This window comes from Primulina tabacum, chromosome 4, assembly GCF_025594145.1.
Source record: "Primulina tabacum isolate GXHZ01 chromosome 4, ASM2559414v2, whole genome shotgun sequence".
NCBI lineage: Eukaryota > Viridiplantae > Streptophyta > Magnoliopsida > Lamiales > Gesneriaceae > Primulina > Primulina tabacum.
In genome coordinates, this window is record NC_134553.1 from 22,632,099 (window position 1) to 22,644,480 (window position 12,382).

The following is a 12,382-nucleotide window of genomic DNA, read 5'->3' on the forward strand; positions in this document are numbered from 1 at the left end:
ACAAGTAAAAATCCTGGTAATCATCAACATGACAAAACAAAGCGTATAAAAATGATAATGTCTACTTTTAACTCAAAAACATGATGTGTGGAAAATGTGATCCTCGGATTCATGTACGTACTTCCAGCTTTGCCGACTCAGACTTCGGCAACTCCAGCCTCCTCATCAACATGCTTACCTGCATCATTCACACCTATCCTCCATTCGAACCACCTGAGAACAAACCTAGTACTATGCCCTTCGAACAACTTATGGACCCCGACCAGCCACTCACAACCCTCTCCTAGCCCTGTCAAAGACCCAAGAGGGTCGGCTCCTTGGTTGGGATTGAGCCATGCACAGCTGCACACACTAAAACTCTCGATCTCCCCAATTCAAGCCCTAACCGAATGCAACTTGCCTAGCTACCCTTCCCTTAAACCAATCCATGGCTCCAGCCCTCTTCCTTCTCGACATTATCAGCTCCCTAGCAACCCAATACAGCATCCCCCTTTCACAAGAATCACAAAAACGTTAGTATGAAACAAGAGAATGCATATTTCGTGTTAAACCTTTGCAAAAAAGATGCCACAAGGTAAATTGAAGAGTTCCTCATGCAAATACATATATATCAGCATACATATCATGAGATGAGAAAAATAATGATTTAAGGCATGTCTTAACATTTTTACGCTTGAAAACACGAGGATATGTGTGTCGGACTAGCACCGGAGGAGCGGGGAAGAAGCTTGCTTTGAAAATTTGTGGAGAAACCGAGGGGCTGCTGAAGAAAGGTTCAAAAATGGCTGCTGAAGGTGATGGTGGTGGCCACTTAGTGTGTTTAGTTTTAGGGTTTGCTAGGGTAGGGTTTAAATAAAATTACAAAGCACTAATGGGCCATAAATTAAATTTTAAAAAGATTAAAAGGGTTTTGAGCCCATTAAGTATTAAAACAAACCCGTCAAGCCCAATAATACTCCCAAAAACTATTTCGTTTAGATACATTTTTGAAAATATTGTTCGAGCCCTCAAAAAGTCATCTGATTCGCTAAATTTTGCGTACCGGTTAATAATATGACCTGGCAAGTAAAAATACCCACCAAAGCCGAATTTTCGAATATCCATTAAAACACCTCATATTAAAAAATTAAATTAATTATTTAATAAAAATATTTGACATGATTATCCCTCGTCTCCGTTACTTGTTCGAACGTGAAATGCAACTTAAAACTCTAATGCATGAAACTTTAAAATAATCACAAAATAAACTCCAACTATGCAATAATCATGCATTAAATGCATAAAAAAATCTTTAAACATATATTTAAAATTAAACCATAGATTGCATGTGTAAGGCCTTGTATTTAATTATCCGGTAATTTGGCATAATTAGAATAATTATTGAGTTGTAAATTAAAATAATTATTTATTCCAAATAAATTTTAAAAGTGTGTTAAAAATATGTATTTTAGAATATCGGAGAATTTAACGATATAAAATACATATAGAGTTTAAATAACACACGAGAGCAAATAAATACAGACCGGGATAAATGGGCTTGAGTTACTATTTTAGTAACCAAATACACAAGATATATATATATATATATATATATATACATACACATAACTTAGCAAATAAAAGAGAAAAGAAACGAGAGAAGAAGGAAAATGAAAGAAAGAGGAAACCCATTCCCGTCACTTGTGTAGCGGCTGCGGGAAAATCGCGATATCTCCTCTGTCCAGCGTCCAAATCTCGATCGGTCTGAAGGGGTGTCTTCCTAACATCCTAAGCTTTGATTCAAGTCAAAAATTGCGAAGTTTGAGCAAGGATTCGGGTAGATCAAAGCTGCTGTTTGGGTGCTCTGTTTCTGCGAGAATTCTTCCGATTTTGGGTGAGAGTTTTGGGTTGCTGTGACATTTGTATTTTGAATTTGTAGAAAATACTTAAAAAGAACTTCTAGCTCTGTTTGTTAGCTTTATATAGCCGTTGGAATCATCGAATTTGGATAATAAACGGAATTGATATGATTTTTCTACCAAAATGTGTCAAATCGAATTCTGAAATGGTGCTGTGTCAGGACACCTACTGTAATTCGAGTTTTTGTCAATTATGCGCTCGGATTCTGGACTTGTGATTCAAAATAAAGTTGTATAGCTATGTGTTGTCTTCGTAATGATATAAAATTCGTTAAATTCCATTAAGAATTGAGCAAGATATGCTTGTTTTTCTGGAACTGCTCAGTGTGTGAGATTCTGTCCGCGAATTCGTAAGTAGCAGTGTGTTCTTGGAAATTCTGAGCTTTATCTACTGAGATTTGGAAAATGGTTTCTTCTAGAAAAAGTTAGATATTCAAGTATCTTTCATTTCCAATTGGCGGATATTGAATTGAGTTACTATTGAGCGAGATATGAATTTTATGCTCTTTTGTGCCAAATCGGACATTGGTGTGGAATGTAGTTTTCACGATCGGCTTATTGTGGTTTTGTTTAGGCCGAGAGTCTTGAAGTGAATTGATATTGGATTGTCAAGTTGGTATAGGTATGTTACAGCTCGGTAACGTACGATGGTAAAACATAAATTATGTTTAATTGTCATTCTGTATTTCATTGATCGGGTGTATGACTTGTTGGTTGTTGTAAATTGTTAAATGCCTTCGTTGTGATATATGTTTATGTTTATGACATATTATTGGCATTTAGCATTGGGCATAAAGTTATGACATTCATGTTGAGCCCTATCGTTCTTGTTAGCCATTGTTGATATCTGTTGTTATCTGGCACTGTTGTTTATCTCGGGATCATTGTGTCGCTGATAGGCCTATACACATGATACTGTAGATGTGATTGAACAATCCCATGGTTAGTGCAGCCTTTTGAGGTGAGCGCTGGGATTGTGTCATCTTGTTCGTTCTGTTGTGCCATCCTGTTATATCGTATCAGCTGTATGGAGGCCGAGCCAGGGGTGTTATTCAGCACAGCTTGGCATACCTCGCATAATTGGCAGGGCGGTTTAGCTGCATGACGATGTAGCTCCCCTGTGTTGTTTCTCGAGCATTATTCCAGTTGTTATCGTACCGTTTGTTGGCTCCTGTTATCCCAGTTATTCGTTGAGCCTTTCATGCATTGCGTATTACATTTTATTATATAATTATGCATGATTTATGTTATTGTTGCTATTGTTGAACTGTTTCATACCAGAATCCTAACCTCAGTTGTTTACTGGGGGGGCTGCTGTGGTTGTTATTGGACACCATGGTAGAACTCCCGAGTCGTTTTGCAGCATCAGGCCGAGGTTCCGCCAGTGGAGCTCGGGATTGAGGTTGGATTGCTTGGTTCTGTTCAGTGGAGTCTCCCAGTTAGTTTATATGTATGTCTTGAGTTTGTTTCAGACTTGTATTGTACCTTATTTGCCGGGGAGATGCCCCGTGTATGTGTATTGATATTTGGTTGTTCTGGTTATGTTCTGAGGCGACTATGTGATATTCTTGATCTGGTGAGTATTTGGTAAGTTTTAAATTCTGTTTAGTCCTGGCCAGTGATTATATAGGTTGTTGACTTTGGTTGTTGTTTTAATGACTCTAGTTGGAGTATATTTTGATATAAACTGTTGTTTGAGTTTTCGGGATGTCCTACTTAAGGGGAGGTCATGTCGAAATTTTTTCTAGGCCCTGAGGTCCGTTTTAAAGTAATTTAAACCTTTTTCCGCTGCAGCTTTAAGTCAAACCATTATTGTTTGATCATTAATTGTCATTAGAGTAAATGGGCCTAACATCTTGGTATCAGAGCGTAAACTGGGATACGCTCGAACTAGAGTCTAGGACACTCGAGTCTTGGCACTAAAATGGTTGTTGTGCATGTGTATGCTACTTGAAAACATGCTTATGTAATTATATGATCTGTTTACTTCCATTCTAATTGTTTTGGTGTTTTATCGTATAGAATGGAGGGAGGTGGAGAAATTCCTGTTGATGAGATTCCTCTAGCTCGAGGTCGAGGTCGTGGGCGTGGTAGACCTCGTGTCCGGGTTGTTGATGATACTTTTGTGGAGCAAGCTGCTGATCAGTTAGAGCATTTTAGGATGGATGAGTTAGTTGCGCGTTTCCATTCTATGCATCCTCCTGGATTCAATGGTTCGGATGGAGCTGAGAAAGCTGAGTTATGGGTTTCTGAGATTGAGGAATTGTTCGATTTGATTGAGTATCCTCCAGAGTGTCGATTGAGATTAGCTGTGCATCAGTTGAAAGATCGTGCCAAAATGTGGTGGTCTACTACATTGATGACTTTAGATGCTCAGAGGATCATTCCATCATGGGATATATTCAAGCTGAAGTTTAAGGAGAGTTATTGTCCTCCATCATTCTACAGTTCTAAGGCTTCTGAGTTTCATAACCTGAAACAAGGCGATATGTCAGTTGCGGAGTATGCAGATTCTTTTTATGCTATGCTGAGATATGCTCCTCATGTTGCTGCAAGTCAGGTTGCTGTTGTTGAGAGTTTGTTGAAGGATTGAACGATCATTTGCACCATTTTGTTTCTATCGGCAAGCCACTGAATTATCTTGAAGCAGTGGAAATAGCAAAAAAGGCTGAAGCTAGTCTTAAGAGGAGTGGCAATCGAGCTCCTACCCAACATTATCAGTCGGGGAGACAACAATTCAGTTCATCTGGTTCTGCATCTCTTCATCCACGTGGGAAACAATTTAAGAAGCCTGGTTCTAGTTCTTCGAGTTCAGGGAGTTCGGGGAACCGTGGGGTATATCGCTATAGTGGACCTTACTGTGATCACTGTGGAGGCAAGCATTCAAGTAATCAGTGTGTTGGAGTTCAAGGGTTTTGTAATGTTTGTGGTCGGCCTGGCCATTTCGCTAGAGTCTGTCCTAGTAAGACGGGGAAATCATCCCAGGCAGGTAGTGGAGCTCAAAGTAATAGAATTCCAACAGCGTCACAGTCCTCCCATCAGCCTAGTCGCACTTCGCATCAGAGCAGAGGGCAAGGTGGTCAACAAAATCAGTCATCTGTTCATGTATTTGCCTTGACTGAGGATGAGGCTCAGGCAGCTCCAGGTACTATCATTACCGGTAATTGTACTCTATGTGGTTTTATAGCACGAGTGTTATTTGATACTGGAGCATCTCATTCCTTTGTTTCTCATGCATTTGTTGTTTCGCATGATCTTCGCACCACTAGTATGAATTCCAATCTATCTGTTGTTACTCCGATGGGCAAAATGATTATCATTGATAATGTGGTGTTCAATGCGGTTTTGTTTCACGATGAAAATGTTCTATATCTGAATCTCATAGTCCTACCTATGCATGACTTTGATTGTATCGTTGGTATGGATGTTTTGACTGCAAATCGTGCCACTGTTGACTGTTATCGAGAAATAGTTCGTTTCAGACCTAGCTTTGCTCCTAAATGGAATTTCTATGGTCGTGGTTCTCAAACCAAGATTCCTCTAGTTTCTTCCATTGAAATGAATCGATTGTTAGATTCTGGTCATGAAGGTTTTCTGGTTTATGCTGTGGATCTATCGCAAGATGAGCGACGAATTTCTGATATTCCTGTAGTCCGTGAGTTTCCTGATGTATTTCCAAAAGAGAATCCTGGTTTTCCACCAGAACGAGAAGTTGATTTCAGTATTGAATTAATGCCAGGAACTGAACCCATATCTCGAGCACCATATCGTTTAGCCCCTGTTGAGCTAAAAGAACTGAAAGAACAATTGCAGGATTTGTTGAGTAAAGGTTATATTCGTCTGAGTTCTTCACCGTGGGGTGCACCGATTCTATTTGTCAAGAAGAAAGATGGTACGATGCGGATGTGTATTGATTATCAGCAACTGAATAAGTCTACTGTCAAGAATAAATATCCACTCCCTAGGATTGATGACTTATTTGATCAGTTGCAAGGTACTTCGGTGTATTCTAAGATTGATCTTCGTTCAGGGTACCATCAAGTGAGAGTTAGACAAGAAGATGTGCCGAAAACAGCTTTTCGCACGAGATACAGACACTTTGAATTTTTGGTTATGCCTTTTGGTTTGACCAATGCTCCTGCTGTGTTTATGGACTTGATGAATCGAGTATTTCGTAAATATCTCGATCGTTTTGTGATTGTATTCATCGATGATATTCTTGTTTATTCCAAGTCCGAGGAAGAACATGTTAAACACTTGAGGATAGTTCTTCGAATTCTTCAAAAGAAGCAGTTGTACGCCAAGCTATCCAAGTGTGAGTTTTGGTTAGATAAGTGGTATTTCTGGGCCATGTCATATCTCAACATGGTATTTCTGTCGATCCAAGTAAAGTGGAAGTAGTTCTGAACTGGGCACGACCGACCAATGTGCCAGAGATTCGTAGTTTCATGGGTCTAGCCTGTTATTACCGGAGATTTATCGAAAATTTCTCAAAGATTGCTAGACCTATCACTCAACTGACTCAAAAAAATCAGAGATTCATTTGGTCTGATGAATGTGAGTCATGTTTTGTCGAGTTGAAGAAGAGATTGACTTCTGCACCAGTTCTTACCATTTCAAGTGGTTCTGGAGGAATCGTTGTTTGTACCGACGCATCAAATCGAGGATTAGGTTGTGTATTGATGCAGCATGGCAGAGTAGTGGCCTATGGTTCTCGTCAGTTGAAACTGCATGAGTCTAAGTATCCTGTTCATGACTTGGAATTAGCTGCTATCGTTTTTGCTCTCAAGATTTGGAGACATTATTTGTTTGAGGAGCAATTTGTAATTTATTCTGATCACAAGAGTTTGAAGTATCTGTTCTCTCAGTCAGATCTGAATATGAGACATAGACGTTGGATGGATCTTTTGAAAGATTATGATTGTGAGATCCAGTATCATCCGGGAAAAGTGAATGTCATTGCCGATGCTTTGAGTCGTAAGGTTGTTGACGTTAATTTATCCTCGATTCATGTTTCTAAGTTACAAGAGGATATTTGCACCTCTGAGTTGGATTTTCAAATCCAAGGTAATGTTGTTTGTGTATCTCAGATTTCTGTTGAGCCAGAGTTGATTCAGATTGTAAAGTCAGCTCAGAAAACTGATGATCGAGTTCTGAAATCTTATGAGTTAGTATCTCAAGGACACCAATATGGTTTCTCAATTCACTCAAATGATTCTCTTCGGTTGAATGGTAGATTGGTTGTCCCAGATATTCCTGAATTGCGTACAGCCATCCTTAAAGAAGCTCATTGTATTCGATATAGTATCCACCCGGGAGGAAGGAAAATGTATCTTATTCTACGGCCTCAGTTTTGGTGGAAGAATATGAAAAAGTATGTAGCTGAGTTTGTGTCTCGTTGTATGATATGTCAGCAAGTCAAAGCGGAACGAATGAGATCGGGAGGATTATTGCATAGCCTGGAGGTTCCTCAGTGGAACTGGGAGCACGTGGCTATGGATTTTGTCACGCATTTGCCACGTACTTCTCGTCATTTCGATGTCATTTGGGTAATTGTCGACAGATTATCTAAATCGGCACATTTTATTCCGTATGAGAGGACGTATTCGTACAAGAAAATGGCTCGTCTGTATATTGAAAATGTTGTGAGACTTCATGGAGTTCCAGTTGCAATAGTCTCAGATCGTGACCCTAGATTCACATCAAAGTTTTGGACTAGTTTCCAAAAAGAAATGGGTACACGACTTGCGATGAGTACTGCGTACCATCCTCAAACAGATGATCAGACAGAGCGTACGATCCAGACACTCGAGGATCTGCTTCGAGCAGCGGTCATGGATTTTAAAGACAGTTGGCAGGAAGCTTTACCACTGGTAGAATTTTCATATAACAACAGTTTCCAAGTGACTATTGGTATGGCTCCTTTTGAAGCTTTGTACGGCAGACGATGTCGATCACCTCTTTGTTGGGATGAATTTGGTGAGAAGAAGTTGACGGACCTGAGATTGTTCAGGAAATGCATGATAAAGTCCAGTTGATTCATCAGAGAATGAAAGCTGCCCAAGATCGTCAAGCTAGTTATGCTAACAGACGTCGTTGACCTCTAGAATTTCAAGTTGGAGATTTTGTGTTTCTGAGAATCTCTCCGTTTAGAGGTGTTGTTCGCTTTGGTATGAGAGGTAAGTTGTCACCTCGTTTCGTTGGCCCCTACGAGATTGTTGAGCGTATTGGGACTTGCGCTTATCGTTTGGATTTGCCCCAGTCATTGTCTGGCATCCACGATGTTTTCCATGTTTCTATGTTGCGTAAGTATGAGCCCGATCCGTCTCATGTGATTCAGCCTGATGAGGTTGAACTTGATCCGTCTCTATCGTATACTGAGTATCCTGTTTGTATCTTGGATCGTAAAGATAAAGTTTTACGCAATAAAGTTATACCACTTGTACGAGTTCAGTGGTCGAGGCATGGTGTAGAAGAATCAACATGGGAAACAGAACATAAGATGAGAACATCTTATCCATATCTGTTTGATTCTTAGTAATGTATTGTTGGTTTCGTATCGTGTGTAAGATGTATGTGTATAAACAGAAATTTCGAGGACGAAATTTGTTTTAAGGGGTGGAGAAGTGTAAGGCCCTGTATATAATTATCCAGTAATTTGGCATAATTAGAATAATTATTGAGTTATAAATTAAAATAATTATTTATGCCAAATAAATTTTAGAAGTGTGTTAAAAATATGTATTTTAGAATATCGGAGAATTTAACGATATAAAATACATATAGAGTTTAAATAACACACGAGAGCAAATAAATACAGACCGGGATAAATAGGCTTGAGTTACTATTTAGTAACCAAATACACAATATATATATGTAAGGCCTGAGATTTATTATTCTTCATTGATGCGATATTCAAAGATATGAGAATGCATGACATGTAATGAGAAGCAATAAATGAGATGGGGGAAGGAGAGACATGAAAAATTAGAATTTTGAATGAAGGACAGACCGCACCCGCACCATGAAAGATACCGCACCCGCGGTGCATGGACAGAAAATTGGTAATTTTTACAGTAGGGTCACCGCACCCGCGGTCCAAGAAAGAGTGCACCCGCGGTTGATGGACAGAGAGTTGGAAATTATTTACAGAAATGACACCGCACCCGTGGTCTTATATGTAGCGCACCCGCGGTCGTCGATTTTGGAAAATGAATAGACTGCCGAAGCTTGAGCGCACCTACGGTCTAGATGGAGCGCACCCGCGGTGCTGTAGTGCGAGAAAGCCACCTTTGTTTCTCAAGTTGACACATGGCATGGTATATATATAGAATTGTGCTGATTCATTTCTCTCCACTTCCATCAGCTGAGAAATAAGAGAGAGTGGGGAGAAGCTTCAATTCCTTATGCTCTTAAATTGTGATTTTGAAAGAATTACACATCCAAACTTTAATCCGATTTCGGTTTTGAGCTCCTCTCTTCAAGGGCTACAAGAGGATGTAAGTATCTTTAAATTTCAACATGTTCTGAAATGTAAAAGTTGAGGAAAGATGGATATGATTGAAATTATATGTTCTTGAGATTATTGACATCGTAGAAACGCAACCGGATCGAAGAACGGACGTTGTATGCTATTGTAACTATTTTCCAGCATGTTTAGAGTTAAGTTATGCAGATTTTGAGTACTATTATATGCTTATGATGATGATTATGAGTTGAGACTTATGAATTGTTGATATATGTGAGAGTTGGATTGACCGGCATTGAGACATTACGTCGTTATGCCGTCAATTGGTACCGAGGTCGAGTATTGAATTGGATGTATGTTGATTGAGATTCGAAATTGATAGAATATGTATCAACATTTCCATTTCAGATTTGATATTGACAGATTCGTCTTCGAGACTTCGACTACGACAGAAATTGTGTGACGAAAGGTATAATTCATGTTTTGTTTGGGGAAGACACAACTCAAATGAGATTTAATTTGAGTTTCCCAACCAAATCACATACTAGAATTGTTGTTTATCTTTTGATATGAACTTGATTTGTTTATAGATTTATATTCAAATCTCTTGATATGATGATTTCTTGTTTATAGATTTGTATTCAAGCCTTTGAGATAGGAAAGTCATTGGCAGACTTGCCAAACTAGACGTCTGGTGGTATTGACGTTTCGGATCAGATTCGAACCGATTGTAGACATTCGATACAGACAGGGCCGAAGTCTAGGAATAAGACGTACAGTTACCCCGATTGGGAGGGTAGGTGACAGACAGTGACGTCTTATTCACACCGGGATCCCTAGAGTAGAGTCGAGTCGAGTCAAGACATGATTTGATTTGAATTGCATGCTCATATAGATTGGTTTCATAGACTATGGAACCCATTGTTATTGCTTTCATGCATGAATTATGATTATGTATTAGCATGCATACATGTTTTATACTGGGATTTGTTCTCACCGAAGTTTCCGGCTGTTGTTATGTCTGTATGTGTGCATAACAACAGGTGGGGCAGGATCTGGATCACGAAAGAGACGAGTTCGAGATAGCGTGGTGACTTCGGGCGCAGAAGATTACTAGTTGTTTCTTACTAGACTTGTACTACTTGTGGTTGTAGTTTGTATTAAACACTGGTTTGTATGAATGTATTAGAACAAGACATGTAATTATGTTTATTGAAATAAAATAAAGAACTATCTTGTGCTTGTTTATATACATTTGAATTAAAAAGCAAAATTTTGACCCACATTTTTGAATAAAGATCCGATTAATCCCGAAAAGAATTGAGTTAGAGCCCGGGTCCCCACAACAGGTGGTATCAGAGCCGTAGGTTCTGTAGACTGAGATAGAATAGAATGAGCGGGGTAGATCGAGTCTCCTTCCTTGCTTTTGATGTGCTAGCATGATTTATTGCTTTCCTTATTACATGTTGTATTGTTATCTGAATTGATTCACAGCATGTACTTGTAAAGACTGAATCAGAACTGATTCTGGATCAGAGGTATTTGATCAGAGGAGGGCTGAGATAGATTGTAGAGATTGTGTACTAATCTGTTTGATAATCAGATTATGCCGCCTAGAAGGATACCACAACCAGCTGCAGGGCAAGTGCCAGAACAGGGTAGTACGTCAGGTACTCAGATGGATGTTGCAGCTACACCTATGGAAATCTTATTGAAGAGATTTCAATCATTCCATCCACCTACCTTGAAGGGCACAGAAAATGCAGTGGATTGTGAGAGCTGGTTAGACGATATAGAGTTGTTGTTTGAATCTCTGGCTTATACAGACGAACGGAGAGTGAAGTTGATTGGGCATCAATTACACGAAGTGGCAAAAAGTTGGTGGCTTACAACGAAACGAGCCCTGGAGCATAGAGGTATCGATATTACTTGGAAAGTATTTAAAGATGAATTTTATCAACGTTTCTTTCCAATGTCGTATCGAAAAGACAAAGGGGCCGAATTTGCCAACTTGATACAGGGGCAGTGGAACATAGAAGAGTATGTTGCCAAGTTTTCTTCTTTGCTCCGATTTGCGCCACACGTGACAGGAAATGATGAAGCGGTCGCCGATCAATTCATCAATGGTTTGAACCCTGATATTTTTACTTTGGTGAACACGGGACGACCCAATACCTTTTCTGATGCACTGAACAGAGCGAAAGGAGCAGAGGCTGGCTTGATTAGGCAGCGTGGAGCTTCCTATAGTGCTCAGAGTCAGAGACCGCCACAGCCCGCCGCACAGTTTCCACCACCTCCTCCTCGATTTGATAGTGGAAGCAGTAGTAGTAGCAAGAAAGATTCGTTGAAAGCTAAAGGCAAGCAGTTCAAGAGAGCAGGGAGTAGTTCGTCGAGCTCCAGCGGGTCACGACAGAGAGGTCCTGGCCAGAGTACGGATTTTTCAGCTGTGTATTGTAGTTCTTGCGGAGGCCGACATGCCACAGAGCAGTGTCAGGGAGTGATGGGCAGATGCAACATATGTAGGCAACAGGGACATTTAGCCAAAGTCTGTCCACAGAGAGGTGCCCGGAAATTCCAAGGTGCAGGGTCATCTGCATCAGTGACTCAGCCGGAGCGGAAAGCATCATCTGTTCATTCCTTCCAGCCGCCACCTGCACCGTCCCAGTCCCGAGCCAGAGGTAGCCAGACAAGTGAGCCAACCTCCCAGACAACAGGCTCAGGTGTTTGCACTGACAGAGGAGCAGGCCAAAGATGCACCAGACGATGTGATTGCAGGTAACTGTTTTCTTTGTGGTTATCCTGCCTATGTATTGATAGATACAGGTGCATCACATACATTCATATCAGAACGTTTTGCATTGATACATGCATTGCCTGTCGAGTCATTGTCTGCTGTAGTCTCTATTACTTCTCCGTTGGGAAGTGGTCTGATATCTGTAACTTCAGTTAGACATTGTATACTACAGTTTGAGGGACATGAGATTGGGTTAGACTGTGTTGTACTTGGCTTATCTGA

At 40.1% G+C, this 12,382-nt stretch overlaps 1 protein-coding gene across 1 annotated transcript; it reads left to right on the plus strand.

Moving 5' to 3' along the window:
* The first annotated feature begins 1,669 nt into the window (after positions 1 to 1,669).
* On the plus strand, positions 1,670 to 8,436 carry LOC142541913 (uncharacterized). The gene is made up of 5 exons (XM_075648361.1): positions 1,670 to 1,873; positions 3,241 to 4,474; positions 4,549 to 5,727; positions 6,813 to 7,527; positions 8,052 to 8,436. The coding sequence occupies exons 2-5, from the start codon at positions 3,922 to 3,924 to the stop codon at positions 8,434 to 8,436; spliced, it is 2,832 nt and encodes a 943-aa protein (XP_075504476.1). The 5' UTR covers positions 1,670 to 1,873; positions 3,241 to 3,921.
* The last annotated feature ends 3,946 nt before the right edge of the window (positions 8,437 to 12,382 follow it).

What these genes read in the sequence shown, in the direction of transcription:
- LOC142541913 (XM_075648361.1), top strand. Translation starts at nt 3,922, where the DNA reads ATGGAGGGAGGTGGAGAAATTCCTGTTGATGAGATTCCTCTAGCTCGA. An exon ending in TCAGGTTGCTGTTGTTGAGA is followed by an intron (nt 4,475 to 4,548) that starts GTTTGTTGAAGG and finishes ATCTTGAAGCAG; the next exon opens with TGGAAATAGCAAAAAAGGCT. An exon ending in TACAAGAAAATGGCTCGTCT is followed by an intron (nt 7,528 to 8,051) that starts GTATATTGAAAA and finishes CTCTCCGTTTAG; the next exon opens with AGGTGTTGTTCGCTTTGGTA.